The sequence below is a fragment of the Physeter macrocephalus genome, chromosome 10 (genome assembly GCF_002837175.3).
Source record: "Physeter macrocephalus isolate SW-GA chromosome 10, ASM283717v5, whole genome shotgun sequence".
Classification (NCBI taxonomy): Eukaryota; Metazoa; Chordata; class Mammalia; order Artiodactyla; family Physeteridae; genus Physeter; species Physeter macrocephalus.
Genome location: NC_041223.1, coordinates 75,823,855 through 75,842,186, shown reverse-complemented (window position 1 = coordinate 75,842,186; position 18,332 = coordinate 75,823,855). Strand labels below are relative to the sequence as shown.

Below are 18,332 nucleotides of genomic sequence, written 5' to 3'. Positions count from 1 at the left end.
TGGAGGGAGGAATCAAATTTCAGAAGTTGGGGGAGAGGTCACAGGAAGTAAGTAAAAATATTCCAGATGGAAGAATGCCAAAGAAGCAGGAATCGAATGCACAGGAGTAGTTTAGATTACCTGGAAAGGTCATGGGTAAGAGAACACTTTAGCTAAAAGTTACTGGTATCTGCCTGTGAGTCAGATATAATATGAAGTCCTATCCTAAGGACTCATTTAAGGACTCCACCCTCATCAGTCAGGTACCATTATTTCTGATGTTCCTTGAGATTAAGTAGTAGGCTTATTATTATTTAGCTAATAATTCATGGAGCTTGATTTTAAATCCTGGCTGTCTCTCATCAAATCCCTGCAATCTTACATATTGCAGGAAATCCTCAAGCTTTTTTTCTAAAAGGAGTTTTTCTTCTTCCCCAGTTGAAGGATATGTTTCACTAGGGATGGACTTTTAGGTTGGCAATTAATTTCTCTCAGTCCATTAGCATATTGTTCTACTGGGTTCTTGTTTCCACTGTTGGTATGTAAATTGTCAGACCTGATGTCCCTTTCAAAGTAAGTGTCTTTGTTCTTTGGCTGCTTTTAAGATTTACTCTATGTCTTTCATTATCAGCAGTTTTACCCTAGATAGTGTTTTCTTTGTGCTTAATCCAGCATAGGTCTGGAGATCTTTCTAAATCTGTGGTTACTGTCTTTTGTTATCTTTGGACAATTCTCAGGCAGTAATTTTTTCAAATATTACTCTTATCCAATTTCTCTTCTCTCTCTTTAATATTTCAATTCTTTTTATTATTTCCCATATTTGACAGGTTTGTTTGTTTTTTTCTGAATTCTTTATTCTTTTGTCTTTATGTACTTCAGTCTGGATATTTACTACTCATCCTCTACTAAGATTTTATTAAAATAATGGAATAAATGATTAAATTTCAATTATTATTATTTCCAAATCACAGTATTTTTTTGACTTTTTTATAGCAGGTTTCTAGTGAAATTCTCTATTTTGCCTTCTATATTCTCACATATATTAATCATAGTCATTTTAAAATATCCAATAACACAATATCTGAATAATCTGTTCCTACTGTCTGATTTTCTCTTGAATTTTGGTCATCAGCTAACCAAGGGTTGGTGAGGTTAATCGGGGTTTATCGATTATAGAACAGGCTCCTCTAGGGGGGTATGAAGCACCGCCAAGTCCTTTGAGTTTTAGGCTATTGCTAGTAGTACTCTGGCGAATAGTCTTGTTTTATGACTACCTGGGTTTACGGCTAAGCATAGTGGGGTATCTAATCCCAGTTTGGGTCTTAGTTGTCGTGCAGTAGATTGTATTAAAGTCACTTTCGTGGTTTAGCTTAATTTTAACTATGGCTTTTTACGGTTTAGTCAAGGCTTGACTTTATTTTGTATAACTCTTTAACACTCCTTACGCCGTATGCCTATTAGCTTGGGTCAATCGTATGACCGCGGTGGCTGGCACGAAATTTACCAACCCTAATCAACATGACTTAGTCAAACTTTCGTTCATGGCTTAATTTTTATCACTGCTGTGTCCCGTGGGGGTGTGGCTAAGCAAGGTGTTGTGAGCTGCTGGTGTGGCGTGCTTGATACCTGCTCCTTTTGATCTTTGTGATTTGGAGGGCATTTTCACTGGGGTGTAGATACTTGCATGTGTAAATCTGTTGGGAGCTAATAGGAAGGCTGGGACCAAACCTTTATGTTGGTGGGACTAGTGGGTCCATCTAGACATCTTCAGTGTCTTGCTTTATTAAAAATTTAAGCTACACTAACCCAATTACATATGAAAAACGTTCGTACAATTGTGTCATGAGGCTTGTGTCAGATTTAGTATTGATTTTTTGAAAAAATGCCTTGCAAATCTAGAGAGCAAGCTGTCAAGGGGGGTGGTGAGTATCTAAGAAGACGATTAGTATTAAATGGGGTGGGAGAGAAAGCTCCCCACGAGACAGAGGATTTCGACTTTGGAAAAAGCTGGAACTAGCGCAGGTGCCTCGAGTTATGACCCTGAGAATGGCAACTAGAGGCCTTGGAAAGACCACGGAGTAGCGCGGCTTACGATGAATGAGCCTGAGATACAATAATAGTGAATCCCTGCCGAGCGGGTTGCTGGTTTCACGCGGCATGGTGATTAAGCTCGTGATCTGATCCGAGAGTTCATAGTGTTAAAGGACTAGAACTGATTTAAGGGTATGTCTTATGTACGACCAATAATTTTATGTAATATGTAAAATTAATAGAATTTAATACGAGCTTTAACTGATCGTGGTGAAAATAATTGAATGCACTATTATACATAGCATGTATATGTACATACCTACAGGGAGAACGCTATTGTTAGCATAGGGAGTACATTAACATGGTTCAGGACATGAAAAATGTAATTGAATGGGTTATTTTTAATACTGACATAGTACTTTGGTTTTATGTTTATTTACAATGAAGCATTATTTCAAGGAATAGTTTATGTAGAATTTCAGCTTTGGGTACTGATGGTGAGGTTTTAGTGCTTCTTCCTTGAGTCTTAGGGAGGTGTGACTTTCTCCTTTTCCGGTTTACAAGGCCGGGGTATTCGTTATACTACAAAGACTCTTCATTTTAAGAGCTTGTTCTCGATAAGGCTGGCTGCTGGTATTAGGATTAGGATTAAAAGAAAATACAGGATGGTTGCTAGTTGGCCCACAGTTACATATGGGTGCTCCACGGGTTGGCCTCCGATTCATGTTAGGACTAGTAGGTCTACGATTAGTGTTCAGAACAGGAATTGGCTGAATGGTCGGAATATCATGCTTCGTTGCTTGGCTGTGTGGAGTATTGGGATGAATATAAGGATTAGGATGGAGAGTAGTAGGGCTAGGACGCCTCCCAGTTTATTGGGGACGGATCGTAGGATGGCGTATGCGAATAGGAAATATCACTCTGGTTTAATGTGTGCTGGAGTGCTTAGTGGGTTTGCTGGGGTATAGTTATCAGGGTCTCCTAGTAGATCGGGTGCGAATAGGGTTAGTGTAAGTAGAGACAGAATTAGTAGTAGGGCGCCTAAGGTGTCTTTAATTGTGTAGTAGGGGTGAAATGGGATTTTATCTATGTTGGAGGGGATTCCTGTGGGGTTGTTGGATCCTGTTTCGTGAAGAAATAGGAGGTGGACTATTGCTAGTGTTAGGATAATAAAGGGGAGGATGAAGTGGAAAGCGAAGAAGCGTGTTAGTGTTGCTTTATCTATGGAAAAACCGCCTCAAATTCATTCTACTAGGGTGGTGCCGATGTAGGGAATTGCTGATAGAAGGTTTGTAATGACGGTTGCAGCTCAGAATGATATTTGTCCTCAGGGCAGTACGTAACCTACGAATGCGGTGGCTATTACTGTGATTAGAAGTATTACTCCGACATTTCATGTTTCTTGGAAGATGTAGGAGCCGTAGTACAGGCCATGTCCTATATGAGCGTAAAGGCAAATGAAGAATAGGGAGGCTCCGTTTGCGTGTAGATATCGGATAATCCAACCATAATTGACGTCTCGGCAGATGTGTGTGATTGATGAGAAGGCAGTTGTTGTATCTGGTGTGTAGTGTATTGCTAGGAATAAGCCTGTTAGGATTTGTATGATCAGGCAGAGTCCAAGTAGAGAACCAAAGTTTCATCATGAGGAGATGTTTGATGGGGTGGGGAGGTCAATGAATGTATTGTTGATGATTTTTATTAATGGGTGTGTCTTTCGAATGTTGGTCATTAGTGTTCTTGTAGTTGAATAACAACGATGATTTTTCATGTCATTGGTCATGGTTTGAGTCCATGTGAGAATGACGATAATGTATTTTGTTTTTGTCTTGAGTATTATATTTGTAATTAGTTTTGTAGGGGTTTCTTCAAAGCCTTCGCCTATTTATGGGGGCTTGGGGTTAATTGTGGGCGGTGGTGTGGGGTGTGGAATTGTTTTGAGTTTTGGTGGTTCGTTTTTGGGCTTAATGGTGTTTTTAATTTATTTAGGGGGGATGTTGGTTGTGTTTGGTTATACTACGGCCATGGCTACTGAGCAGTATCCTGAGGTTTGAGTTTCCAATAAGGTTGTGCTAGGGGGATTTCTTCTGGGGTTAGTGGTTGAGTTTTTGGCAGTGGCTTATGTATTGAAGGGTGGAGAGGTGGAGGTCGTGTTTGGATTTAATGGATTGGGGGATTGGGTTGTTTGTGATGCAGGGGATTTTGGGCTTTCTGGGGGTGAGGCAGTAGGGGTTGCTGCGTTGTATAGTTATGGTGTTTGGTTGATAATTGTTACGGGGTGGTCACTGTTTATTGGTGTTGTGGTTATTATGGAGATTACTCGGGGTAATTAAATAGGAGCATGAAGAGAGTAATGGTGATGAGGAAAGATAGGAAGTACAGTTTAATGAGGCCCTGTTGGTTTGAGGTCAGCATAGAGGCTTTCAGTTGGATGAGGGCTGTGGTTTTTGGTAAAATGGTTTCTAGTCATGTTATATCTAGTAAAGAGGTGGCTAGTTTTTGGCTTATTATCAGGTTCAGGCTAGGGGGTAGGCGGTGTATGATTGTGGGGAAATATCCTAGTAAGAGGGAGAATTTGGTGAGGTTTGAGGGGAGACTATATTTTAGGGGGATTGGGTGATTTATGATACAGGGGATTTTGGGTTTTTTGGGGGGGAGGCAGTAGGGGTTGCTGCGTTGTATAGTTATGGTGTTTGGTTGATAATTGTTACGGGGTGGTCACTGTTTATTGGTGTTGTGGTTATTATGGAGATTACTCGGGGTAATTAAATAGGAGCATGAAGAGAGTAATGGTGATGAGGAAAGATAGGAAGTACAGTTTAATGAGGCCCTGTTGGTTTGAGGTCAGCATAGAGGCTTTCAGTTGGATGAGGGCTGTGGTTTTTGGTAAAATGGTTTCTAGTCATGTTATATCTAGTAAAGAGGTGGCTAGTTTTTGGCTTATTATCAGGTTCAGGCTAGGGGGTAGGCGGTGTATGATTGTGGGGAAATATCCTAGTAAGAGGGAGAATTTGGTGGGGTTTGAGGGGAGGTTATATTTTAGGTTTTGTGTGTTGAGGTTAACTTCAAATGCGATAATGAAGCCTAGGGTTGTTATTGTAAGGGCGGTTAGTTTTAGGTATAGGGGCATGGTTATTAGGGGGGTGGTTATGGGGGGAATACCGTTGGATAGAATGAAGCCGGCGAAAATGCTCCCGAGTATTAAGCGTTTGATGGGGTTGATTAGTGAGGGGTTGTTTTCATTAATGGTAATGTGGGGAGGGAATCGGGGTTGTCCTAGTAGTGTGTAAAAGATGATGCGAGTGCTGTAAACAGCTGTGAGGGAGGTAGCGGTTAATGTTAGTAATAGGGCTCAGGCGTTGGTATAAGATGAAGTGGCGGCTTCAATGATGGGGTCTTTGGAGTAAAATCCGGTGAGGAATGGTATTCCTGTTAGTGCAAGACAGCCAATGATGAGGGCTGTTGTAGTGAAAGGGAGGGCTTTGAATAGTCCTCCCATTTTTTGAATATCTTGTTCATTGTTTAGGCTGTGGATAATGGAGCCGGAGCATAGGAATAGTATAGTTTTGAAGAAAGCGTGTGTGCAGATATGCAGGAATGCTAGGTAGGGTTGGTTGAGGCCGATTGTTACTATTATTAAGCCTAGTTGACTGGAGGTGGAGAAGGCGATAATTTTTTTAATATCGTTTTGGGTGAGGGCGCAAATGGCTGTAAATAGGGTGGTAAGAGCGCCTAAAGATAGAGCTGCTGTTCGGGCGAGCTTGTTGTTTTCTATTAGGGGGTGGAAGCGGATAAGTAAGAAAATTCCTGCCACAACTATTGTGCTTGAATGGAGTAAAGCTGAAACGGGGGTGGGGCCTTCTATTGCTGAGGGGAGTCAGGGGTGTAGTCCAAATTGAGCTGATTTTCCAGCTGCGGCTAATACTAGTCCTATGAGGGGAAGGTTTGGGGAGTTTTGGTTAAGCACAAAGATTTGTTGTAGGTCCCATGTATTTATGTTGGAGAGGAATCATGCTATTGACGTGAGAAATCCGATATCCCCAATGCGGTTGTACAGGATTGCTTGGAGGGCGGCTGTATTTGCGTCCGTTCGTCCAAATCATCAGCCGATGAGTAGAAAAGATATAATTCCCACTCCTTCCCATCCGATGAAGAGTTGGGTTCATCCAAATCATCAGCCGATGAGTAGAAAAGATATAATTCCCACTCCTTCCCATCCGATGAAGAGTTGGAAGAGGTTGTTGGCGGTAACAAGGATTAGTATAGTGATGAGGAAGAGGAGTAAGTATTTAAAGAACAGGTTGATGTGGGGGTCGGAGTGTATATATCACGTTGAGAACTCTATGATGGATCATGTAATAAATAGTGCTACGGGCATAAATATGAGCGAAAAGTAATCTATCTTGAAGCTGAGTGTTAGTTTGAGGGTTTGAATAGTGATTCAGTGTCAATTTGAGATAAGTATTTCTTGGTTTGTGTGAAGGTATATTGTTATTGGGACTAGGCTAGTGAGGAAAACGCAGGAAATGATGTTTTTTACATAGGTTTGGTACTTGTTGCTTTTGTGGAGGTTCGTGTTGGGTGTGACGATTGGGACGGTTAGGATTAGTAGTGTGAGTAGGGTGAAGGAGGTAAATAGGTTTATTACTTTTATTTGGAGTTGCACCAATTTTTTGGCTCCTAAGGCCAATGGATAACTTCCATCCTTTAAAAGTTCGAAAAAGCCATATTGTTAGGTATGGGAGCATGAGTTAGCAGTTCTTGCAGTACTTTTTCGGTAAATAAGAAGTTTTAGTCTTCTATTACTGGCTTCACAAGCTAGTGTTTTTTTTAAACTATATTTACAATAGAGGGGACCCAGAATGATTTTAGGGTTTAATGACAGGAGTAGGAGGGGGATGATATGTAGAGCTATTAGGGTATGTTCTCGTGTGAAGGAGGGGTAAGGTTATTGATGTGATGTGTGTGTTTGCCGTGTTGTGTGGTAATTAGCATATATAGGGAATATAGGGCGGTAATTACGATGTTTGTTCCTATTAGGATGATGGTGAGATTTGATCATGAGAATATTGATATTACTACGAATAGTTCTCCGATTAGGTTGATTGTAGGGGGTAGGGCGAGGTTTGCTAGGCTTGCTAGTAGTCATCAGGTTGCTATTAATGGGAGGAAGATTTGTAGGCCTCGGGCTAAGATTATAGTTCGGCTGTGAATTCGTTCGTAGTTCGAATTTGCTAGGCAGAACAGTATGGATGAGGTGAGGCCGTGGGCAATTATTAGGGCGGTAGCCCCTATGTAGCTTCAGGGGGTCTGGATAAGAATGGCTGTGATAACGAGTGCTATGTGGCTGATTGAGGAGTATGCGATGAGTGATTTTAGGTCTGTTTGGCGTAGACAGATGGAGCTGGTTATAATTATGCCCCATAGTGAGAGCATGAGGAAGGGGTAGGCCATGTGTTCTGTGAGTGGGTTGAGTATGGGTGTAATTCGTAGTATACCATAACCACCGAGTTTTAATAGTACAGCTGCAAGTACTATAGAGCCTGCGATAGGGGCTTCCACATGTGCTTTAGGTAGTCATAAGTGTAGTCCGTAGAGGAGTATTTTTACTATAAAAGCTATTATACAGGCTAATCATATAAAGGTGTTGGACCAGGAGGTTGATAGGGGCTGAGTTCAGTATTGTATTAGGAGGAAGTTTAGGGTTCCTGTTGTGTTTTGTAGATAAGTTAGTGCTACTAATAAGGGAAGTGATCCGAGTAGTGTATAGAAGAGGAAATAATGTCCTGCATTAAGTCGTTCTGTTTGGTTGCCCCAGCGGGTAATAACGATAAGGGTTGGGGCTAGTGTAGCTTCAAATATGATATAGAATAAGATTAGTTCTGTGGCGGTGAATGTCATGATGAGGAATACCTGCAGTATGATTAACATTGTGATGTAGAGTTTTTTTCGGGTAAGTGGTTCTTTGAGGAGGTGTGATTGGCTTGCTATTAGTATCAGGGGAAGGAGTCATATGGTTAGGATTAGGAGGGGCGTGGAGAGGGAGTCGGAGAAGAATGTTAGAGAGTAGTTAAGATTGTTGTCGTTGGGTTGGGTGAGGAGGAGTAGGCTTGTAAAGCTGATTAATAGGCTGTGGGCTGTAGAGTTGATTCAGATTAGATTATTTTTTGATAATCAGGTTAGTGGTATTAGTATAATAGTGCGAAGACTAGAAGGATGATTGGGACTATGTTGGCTAGGGTGAAGTGTAAATTTAGCGCTGTGAGGGTTGTAAAGATAAATAGGGATAGTGCTATGCCTTCTAGGCAGAGCAGTGCGGATATTAGGTGGGATCGATATATTAGTAGGCCTACGAGGGATATGGAGAAGGCTATTATGACGTTTATGTGGATTAGGGACATTTGGTACTTGTGAGTTTGATCACAGTCCAGTGAGTCGAAATCACTTGTTTTATTTTAAACTAAGTACCATATTCGGCTCATTCTAGGCCTTCTTGGGTTCATTCGTAGGCCAGGCTAGCTGCTAATAAGGAGATTAGGAATAGGGCTATGATAAGTATTGTTTTTAGGTTACTTGTTTGGATTGCTCAGGGAAGGGGTAGTAGGAGAGCGATTTCTAAGTCTAAGAGAAGGAAAGTGATTGCAACTAGGAAAAATTTTATGGAAAAGGATAGGCGGGCAGATTGTATAGGGTCAAAGCCACATTCGTAGGGGCTTGTCTTTTCAGTGTATGCATTTAACTGGGGGAGTCAGAAGGCGATAAGTATTAATAGCAGGGCTAGTGTTGTGTTTGTTAGGAGTGTCAGTAGAAGGTTTATTGTTCTTTTTCGGAGTTTACCGAAACTAACTGATTGGAAGTCAGTTGTACTTGTTAATACTAAAAGGACTATGAACCTCATCAGTAGATTGATACGTAGAGGAATAGTCATACGACGTCTACGAAGTGTCAATATCAGGCTGCAGCTTCGAAACCGAAGTGGTGAGGTTAATTTTTTATTGAATACCAGACATTTTGTTATCAAATATTGAAAAATTTCCTCTAACGTTAACTTCCTCCAAAGAGCACTTCATTTCTCTGGCAGGACAACAGAGCACAGATTGATGACCTCAACTACAATGTTGAGTGGGGTTGTAGCATGATCTAAGCTGGGAGTTTTGCTGGATTGTTTTACTTCTAGACCTTGGGGTTTCAATGAAAGCCAGAAGTGTTTAGCAGGACCATTGCATCTTACAGGCCCTAAACTCCAGCCTCGACCTTTCCTGGAACACAAGGCTATTGAATCTTTGCTATTCACTTTAGCTGCTTTCTGCTTACATTGGGTAGTTTCACCCTAGGGAATAAATGTCTCCAAATGATTGCTCATCAACATTTGGGATCATTTGTTTGTTCTTCTCTTCATGGACCTCTCTCTTCAACAGAGTTGAATACATATATATATATATTCATTCCAGGGAACTTGTTGCAAGCTCCAGCTGCTTTTATTTACCTGAATTTAAGAAAGCAAATGTCCTCGCATTAAAAGCAAGGGCAAGAGTGATCTTACTTTAGTTTGCTTCCCTTCTCTCCAGAATTTAAGAGATGCAATTTGCTTTGGTTGTTCTTTTCAGAATTCAATCATTGTTCTATGTATTTTACTCAGTTTCTCTAGTTGTTTTTGGCAAAATGAGGTTTGGCAGGATTTTTTGTTGTTTGCTTGCTTGTTTGGTAAATAGCTTTTATTAATATAAGGACATTCCCGAAAAGTTCTCATTTGATGAGAATTTTATGAATGTGTGTTGAATTATATAATGGTTTTTCTGAATCTGAGATGATCAAACCATTTTTCCCTTCTTTAATAGAGTTTCTTCTATTGAAGCATACTTCTATTTCTGTAAGACAAAAACAAAAACAAATTACCTGCTCATAATAGAATAAATCTTGAAGACACTCTTAGATTCAATTACTTAAAATTATTTTTTCAATTTTACTTTTTTTGATCACATAAGATTGAGTGAGTTTGCATTTCTTGTTATATGCTTGCCAGATTTTGGTATCTAGGCTTTACTAGTCTCAAAATTTAAGTTGGGTAGTTCCCCTGCTTTCCTGTTTTCTTCACCTATATGACATAAGAGAAGAATTAAAGATTTGGAAGCAATTTTACTTCAGTCTGTGTAAGCATACTGTCAATCTCCCTTTTTGGTGCATTTAAAAATGTTTACTTATTTAGTAAGATTTTCCACTATTTCTTGATCAATGTTCCTAATTTATTATCTGAAATTTGTCCATATTGTCTAAGTTTGTGTTTGTGATCGATACATTGCTGGATTCTCTTTCTCCTCCTCTTTCACCTTTGTTTTCCTCGTCTGAAAATCTTTATCCTTCAGTAGGTGCATACAAAGAAGTAATGTAAAATAATGATAATAAATAGTAGTACTGAAAAATTGTTCATAAAAGAAATAATGAAAAGTAAATACTTTTAAATAATAAAATAAAAATAATGAAATAATGAAAATTGTTCATGCAGTAATTCCCCTACATATGAACCTTCAAGTTTCAAACTTTCAAAGATGCAAACATGCATGTCCAGTTGCATAAGTTAGTTCATGTGTCTGGCGTACTTTTTCAGGTGCGTGGATCCTCTACAAGTGGTTGTGCTTTTGTGTACTTTACTGTATACTTTACTGTGTAGAGGACAGTAGTACACTATCTTTATTTCATGCCCAGGATGTACAGAAGCAAGTGTAAAAGCAGCAGTGATGTAGCTGGTACTGTTAAGAAGTGCCAGCTGTTGTGATGTACTACTGTACTTTTCAAGGTACTGTACTGTAAGATTAAAAATGTTTTCTTTATTTTTGTGTTTGTTTTTTATGTATTATTTGTGTAAAAAGTATTATAAACTTATTACAGTACAGTGCTATATAGCTGACTGTGTTAGTTGGTTACCTAGGCTAACTTTGTTGGACTTAACGATCACACTCTCAGAACAGAACTCATTCGTATGTAGGGGGCTTACTATACAAAGAAATAATGTAGAGATGGATAATTCTGTTCAAGTGCAGTACTTCTTGTGTGTTGTACTTTGACCTTGTCAGATCTAGTCTGGCAAGCCTGGAAGGAATGGTTACTATTGATTAGTGGTGATTATTTGTCACTAGGCCAAGCATGTCATTACTAGGCCAAGCCAAATCATTACTGCATGCAATGCTCAAAATAAGCTTATGAAGTAGACATTATTGGTACTTTATGTGTAAAGGCACCTGAGGCTTAGATAACGTAAATAGTTTACTTAGATAAATTAAGTAGGTTATCAGATGCGTTAGGCAGAATTATAAAATGGCCCCAAGATCTCCACCTCCTAGTGAACATGTCCTGTAAAACCTACTCTCCTTGAGCATAAGTAAGACCTGTGAATATAGTGGGATAGTACTACCATTTATGTTACTTTACATGGAAAAAGAGATTTTACAGATGTAACTAAGGTCCCTAATCAGCTGACTTTGATTTACCAAATGTAAGATTATCTTGAGTGTGCCTGACCTAATTAGATGGGTCCTTAAAGGAGACAAGACACAGAAGCAGGTGCTCCCCTGTTGGCCTTGAAGGAACAAACCACCCCACTGTGCTTTGAGAAGATAAGGCCATGTGCCAAGGATGTGACACCATCTGGATCTGAGAGCAGTCCTTGCCTGGCAACTAGCAAGTGACAAGACCCAAGTCCTAGGGCCACAATGCAATAAATTTTACTGACAACCACTGTTTGGAAAAGGACCCCAAGCCTCAGATGAGATCATAACCCCAGTCAATACCTTGTTTTAGCCCGGTGAGACTTTAAGCAAAGGACTTGACTCACCTGTGTCTAGATACTGAACCACAGAAAATGTGAGATAGCAAATTTATGTTTAAAGCTGCTAAATATATGGTAATTTGCTACACAGAAATAGAAATTCAATACAACATACATGTCTGGATATTTAATAAGCCACAAAGCTGTTGTTCAAATGTCATCTCTCAGACTTCAAAATTTATATTCAGAATTATGCTAACCTTCTTACCTTTGTATATTTGTCACTTATCAAAAGAATTTAAAATATTTAGTTCATGACCTGAAAAACTAAACTACTACTACATAGTTACATGCAGAATATTTTATAGAGTGTGTAATATATGTAGTTATTGTATCTACCAAACTTGACCACTTTGTCTTTTGTCTCACTGGCTGTGTAGTTCACTGAGCTGGGTCTGTGTCATCTTTTATCAGCTTCTGTCTTTCCTGTCTCCTACTCACTATGTATTTCAAACTATGAATACTGTTTTATCTGAATTTGGCAGGAAGACAAATGTCTACTTTGCATGACGAGGTAAAAACAATGTGGCACCCACTTCACAAATTATGCAAACTTTTACTCATTTTAGTAAACATATTTAAATACATTTTACTCCTCAGGAAAAGTGACTCAAAATATTATTATATGATTATTGAATGCCAAGGTATTATGGCTTAAAAGTAGTGTGTCAGCTTTATTATTTTAAGTTACTGGAATTAATTAACTTTATAGTGTTGATTGGGAGAGTGTTTTCCACTAAGAATGCCTAAGTTCAGAATAATGCTTCTGAATCAAGTAAGCAACAGATGAACAGAAATACTTGAACTCTGGGTTAATTCTACTTAATATTCTGCTTTCTGCAACATTTATATTTATTCATGTTTAATATTAGAAAAATGTATATTTCCTTGATCACTTTGTTTCTGTTTCATACAGATTCCATCATATCTGGAGATCACTGCTTTGGTACCTGACACTTTAGTGATAATTAGATCGTTAAATGCGTGGTAATTTTCTACTCATTATTAAATCATCAAGAATACCAATAAAAAATATATGGCTTTAATGGCAAATAAATTTGTTTGGCTTTTTGGCTCACTCACTGAATTTGTTTCAAATTACTACTGATACGTCAAAATAAAAACCAACAGTATACTCATGCATTTGTCTTAACAGAAACAATTGACACCCCTTTGAATGTGAATTGTCAGAAATAACTAAAGGGCACCTCACATGGTCCACAAGTTTCAGACATCCATCATGCATCCTGATCTGCCCTCCTATCTATCACTAGGTTGGGTCATGCCCCCCCCCATTCACTACAGCAGATGCTTAGTCATGCCTGTTATAGAATTGCTTCCATCTCAAATAGCATATGCATTAAACAAAATATGATCATTACCTTCAATTTTCATGTAAGTCCTCTTTGTAACGCTTACACAAAAGAGAAGGAAAAAGAAATAAGATAAATGCAATCAATGAAAACTTTCTGAATATTGCCAAACTCATTGAGGAAGTTAACAACGATAGAGGCAGAACATAGGAAAAAATTGCTGCTGAAATCCAGCAGACCATAAGTACTGAGAGTGAGAACTCTGAGTGGAGAATGAACACATGTTCAGCAGTAAAATCTGGTCTTGGTATGGCCACTCTCATCCCTCTGCTTTGCACAAGCAGGTGAAAACTAAAGCTGGGACCTCAGTGGAGCTACTCACACATTTGGATTATTGTAACCTAAATGCATCTACATTGAGCATGAATGTATGTGTTTCTCTGGTGAAAAAAGTTATTTGACTGGAATGTTTGAACTTTATGAAATTTCCGTCTACCTATAGTAAAGGTATAGAATATTTGTGAAGTCTGTTTTGTGTACTAACTTCATATTTTACATTATTTTTCCTATCATTGTTTTCATCGTTCAATCAACAGGTATTAAGCGTCCACTGGTGCCAGGCCTTCTCAAGGTACTGGAATGTAGTACACCAGAACATGTTTTCCCATCTCAGAGAGCTCCTGCTCTTGTGTGTTCACAGAGCTATGTAGACTCAACTCCATTCCCAAGTGAAAAGTTGGGCTGGCATCACTTGACACAGCTCTGTCCAGTAGAAATGTAACAAAATCTATGTATGTTCAGTAAATTTTCTAGCAGCCACATTAAAAAAAAAGGTCAAAGAAACAGATGAAATTAATTTTAATAATACAATCATGTGTTTAACTTTTTATATCCAAATTATTACCATTACAACATGTAATAAAATTATTAGTGAGATACTTTATATTCTTTTTTAATATTACATTTTCCAAATCCAGTGTGTATTTTATACTTACAGCCTCATTTGGGACCAGGCACATTTCAATGCTCTATAACCACAGGTGGCCAGTGGCTACTGGTACTGAACAGAGAAGATCAAGATAACACCTAATATTGATGTTAGAATTTTTCGTATTTCTAACTCTAGAATCGCTAAACCTCAGAGCCCAAATTCTAACTTTTTGAAAAGAGCTCTAGTCTTCAAAATTATTTTTAATGTATAAATTACTGTCCCACCATAATTTGAGATGTCTTTTGGGTTGTTTTTCTATTTACCCAATCAGGAAAAACAATTCTGCTTCCAGTATTTTGAATATTGTTATAGACCAATTCTTTTCTTCAGAAAAATAATATGCAAAGTTTTACAATTTCAATAAATGAAAATACTACACTTACATAAGTTAATTATTTGTAAGTAATATCACAAAGCTGTCAGAAGTTTTAGTTTGTTGTAGTTATTTTTTTAACTCATGAGCTAGTTGCCAAGTACTACATTTAGTTATTTAGTTTTACACAATCACTAGTCTTCATATTACTAATACACTACTTTTATATTAACATTTAACAAGACCAATAGCTCTGTATTGTGAGCTTGACACATAAATATTAATTTTTATTGAATTAGATACCAAAGAATACTGTTCACATAGTTTTTAACTGCGGTAATTTTTGACAAGTATTGACATTTTATAAAAATTGAAAAAAACCATAAATTGACAGAGATCAAAATAAACATGAGTAATAAGAAATGACCTAAAGGTTGTATAATATTCATATTCCCTTAGAACTACCAATGCGTGTGCCTTTCTGGTTGGGAAGGATATTTTTGTGAACAAGAATTCAATGACTGCAAAAAGAATCCCTGTAAGAACAATTCCACCTGTACTGACCTTGACAATGGCTATCGGTGAGTAATATATTCATTGTTTCTTTACAAAATTACTTGGAATTCATGATGTCTTTGGGATATATCCAGACATTGTTTTCACTTTACATCAATTAATTAAAATAATGATACTAAGATAAAGAGCCATTTCCTGAAAAGATAGTGTCACGTTCATTTAAAATTTGCAAATACCAAAGTGCAGATGTCCAGTCAAAAAAGGAATAAACAAATTTTAACTTGGAAATGCAATGTCCAGATGTGGCTCATCTTACGAATGCCCTTACTTCTTCAAAGCACTCTTTTGCCATTTCAGCATTGTTTCGGGTCATTCCATGCAAAATCAGTGCCACAATAAGTGTGCTTAGTGGGTCTATTAAATTAAATTCAACTTATTTCCTATAAATTAATCATGAGTTTGGATTATTTTAGTCAAATTATTGGTAAATTTTACAACATTTACTATCCATATTTTCCATACTACAATTGTATTATTCATTGATTTTTAGATGAGAAGTTTGAAGAAACTAAATAGAAATTCTGAGTAGCCACTGCTATTATTCCAAAACTTTAATAACCAAATAAATAGTTGTAAATAGTTTTTAGCTTTTGACTTCTTTGGTGTGTGAACTAGGTCCCTTAAGTAGATGCAAAATCAGGTGTACTGTAACTAGAAAGTTTTTCTTATCACACAAGCAGAATAATTGAATACAAATATAGTTATATAATTATTTTTCCAGGGATAAATCAAAATGGTTTCAGGATGTCCTCTAAAATAACTCATAAACTCTCTTTTGTCTTGTGATTAAAATTGAGAATTCTGAATCATCTCAAGCACGTAAGAGTTTTTGCAAATGTTCTTCATGTTTAGTGACTGAAATGGGAAGTAAGACTTAGACTAGTTCAACAGTAGGCACTTTATTTCATTATAAGGGAATTCTGAAATAGCTGGCATTTCAATGGCCATAAGAAAAATAATGAATAACTTCCGTAATATAGGAAAACTCCCAATGACAATAGTTGACATTAGTTTAAAATATACAAAAATGTAAAAACCCAGAGTTATTTTTGTGATATTCTCAATTATCAAAATTGATATATTATCACAAATTAATATTTACTGCCTATCCATCTATGTATTGGGAGAAAGAATCAACTTTTGTTAGGCTATGGAAAAAAACTTTTCATAATTATCCATTTATTTTATTTTTCTTAAATAGCTCTATTAATTATAACCTACAATATATAATATGAATTTTCCAGGATATTTTTCAGACTCTGAGATATCCTTTTAAACATTCAGCTCTCTCTTAAGTTTCTGAAGATAATTAGTTTATGCATTTGTGTATGTGTATGTGATACGTAATTTTGGGATGGCTTAAGAAAGTGGGATTTAGGCCTGGATGGGATATTGTCAGGAGTTGGGAAGCATTCTGTGATTGGGTTTATAATGAATCTCATGTAGAAGGATGGAAAACTAGACAGAGGGGGAAACCAACATGTTTACAGAGGCAACAATCCTTCATAATAGCCATTTTAGGGGAAGGTTTGCCATTCTGGTGGTTTAGATAATGTTCATGTTTTTGTTTGTGTTTAGATATGTTTGTGGGGTAAGCTTATATTTGTTATGATTCATCAGGGTCACAGAGTAGCCTTATCTCACTTTGATGTTCTTTGAAATTGTCTATTGAAATGTTCAACAGGAGAACAGCAACATGTAGCTGTTAACCTAGCTTCTAGTTCCTGGCCAGCTCCTGGGGATTCTGGATTTAGTTGCTGCTTTCTCTTTGCCAAAATATACTCTCATTGATATGTGGAGGGGGGGCTGGAAATATGTCTGTGTGCATGTGAAATATATCACTTATTTGTATAAAATATGTTATTCTCATAACGTCAATCAAACAGAATGAGAAGACACAAGTATTAATTTATTATCCAGCATGATAGTACTTTTATTTAGATTAAAACACTGCCATTTGATTAAGAGGCCTTAAAGATCTAAAACAAAACAAGCAACAAAGTCTAGAAGGCTTAATTAAAATACGCTTTATTTTAATATTCATGAGACATAATCAGTCTTTCTAGAAACTCTGACACCACTAGTTGTGAACTCTTAATGACTTAAATTTATAAACGTGTCAAAAGAGTTTGCCTCTTAAATTAACACAAACACTCTTAGTCACTTTATCATGCTTCAGATTTTTCAAAGATTACTGATTGTATTTCCAAGATGTAGGGTTGCATTTTTCTCTTGGTATAAAAATAGAAGTCCAGCTGAAGTAAGCTTTCTGACTGTGCTTCTTCTTTGTGATTTTAAACATGAAAATGTATTAATACAAATGTTCATGTTATATTAACATTGGCTTTATTAGCTTGTAAGGGGAAGAAAACATTCAATAAATACACTATCAATGAGGTGATCATAATTAGTATATGTGTTATATATAAATATGATGACTCACTATTTAGGAATTACCAAGTTATCTTTTGTATAATTTATTGAGGTATGCAATTCACCCTTTTAATGTGTACAATTCAGGAGTTTTTAGTATATTCAAAGAAAAGTGAAAGGATTACCACAATCTTATTTTAGAACATTTTCGTCACCCCAAAAGAAACCCATACCTATTAGCAGTCCTTCTTCATCTTTCCCCTCCCCCCTAGGACCTGAAAATGACTAATCTGTTTTCTGTCTGTATGGATTTGCCTGTTCTGAACATTTCATACAAATAGAATCATGCAGTATGTGGTCTTTTGTGACTTTGTGGTCTTTCATCACTTAGCATAATGTTTTCAAGGTTTACGTCACAGTACTTCTTTCCTTTTTATAGTCAATAATATTACATCATAAGGTTATAATACATTTGTTTATCTATTCTTCACTTGATAGACATTTAGGCTGTCTACTTTTTGACTAGTATTCCCAAGTATTGTATGCACATATATTTCCAATTCTTTGAGTGTATAACTAGCATTAGAATTGTTGGATTATGTGATAACTTTATGTTCAACTTTTAGAGGAAAGTTCCGAACACATGTCTAAGTGAATGCACTATTTTACAATCCCACCAGCAATGTGTGAGGACGTCAGTTTCTCCACATTCTTGTCAGTACTTGCTAATGTCTTTTAATTTCTGATTCTAGTCATTTGAATCTTCTCTATTTTTCTCCTGGTCAATCTAGTTCAATGTCTTTTGACAGAACAAACTTTGAATTTCATTGTTTTTATATGTTTTTTTTTATTCTCTATTTCATTAATCTCATCATTTCCTTCTTCTGGCTCTGGGTTTAGTTTTATTTTTCCAGGTGGATGGTTTCATTATTG

At 37.1% G+C, this 18,332-nt stretch overlaps 1 protein-coding gene across 2 annotated transcripts in view; it reads left to right on the top strand.

Moving 5' to 3' along the window:
* EYS (eyes shut homolog) overlaps positions 1-18,332 on the top strand; it is a 1,767,714-nt gene that overhangs the window by 491,268 nt on the left and 1,258,114 nt on the right. For both annotated transcript variants that reach the window (XM_024133056.1, XM_024133057.1), the window contains exon 13: positions 14,910-15,031. In XM_024133056.1, coding sequence (XP_023988824.1) covers positions 14,910-15,031 — 122 coding nt within the window. The remainder of the gene's footprint in view (positions 1-14,909; positions 15,032-18,332) is intronic.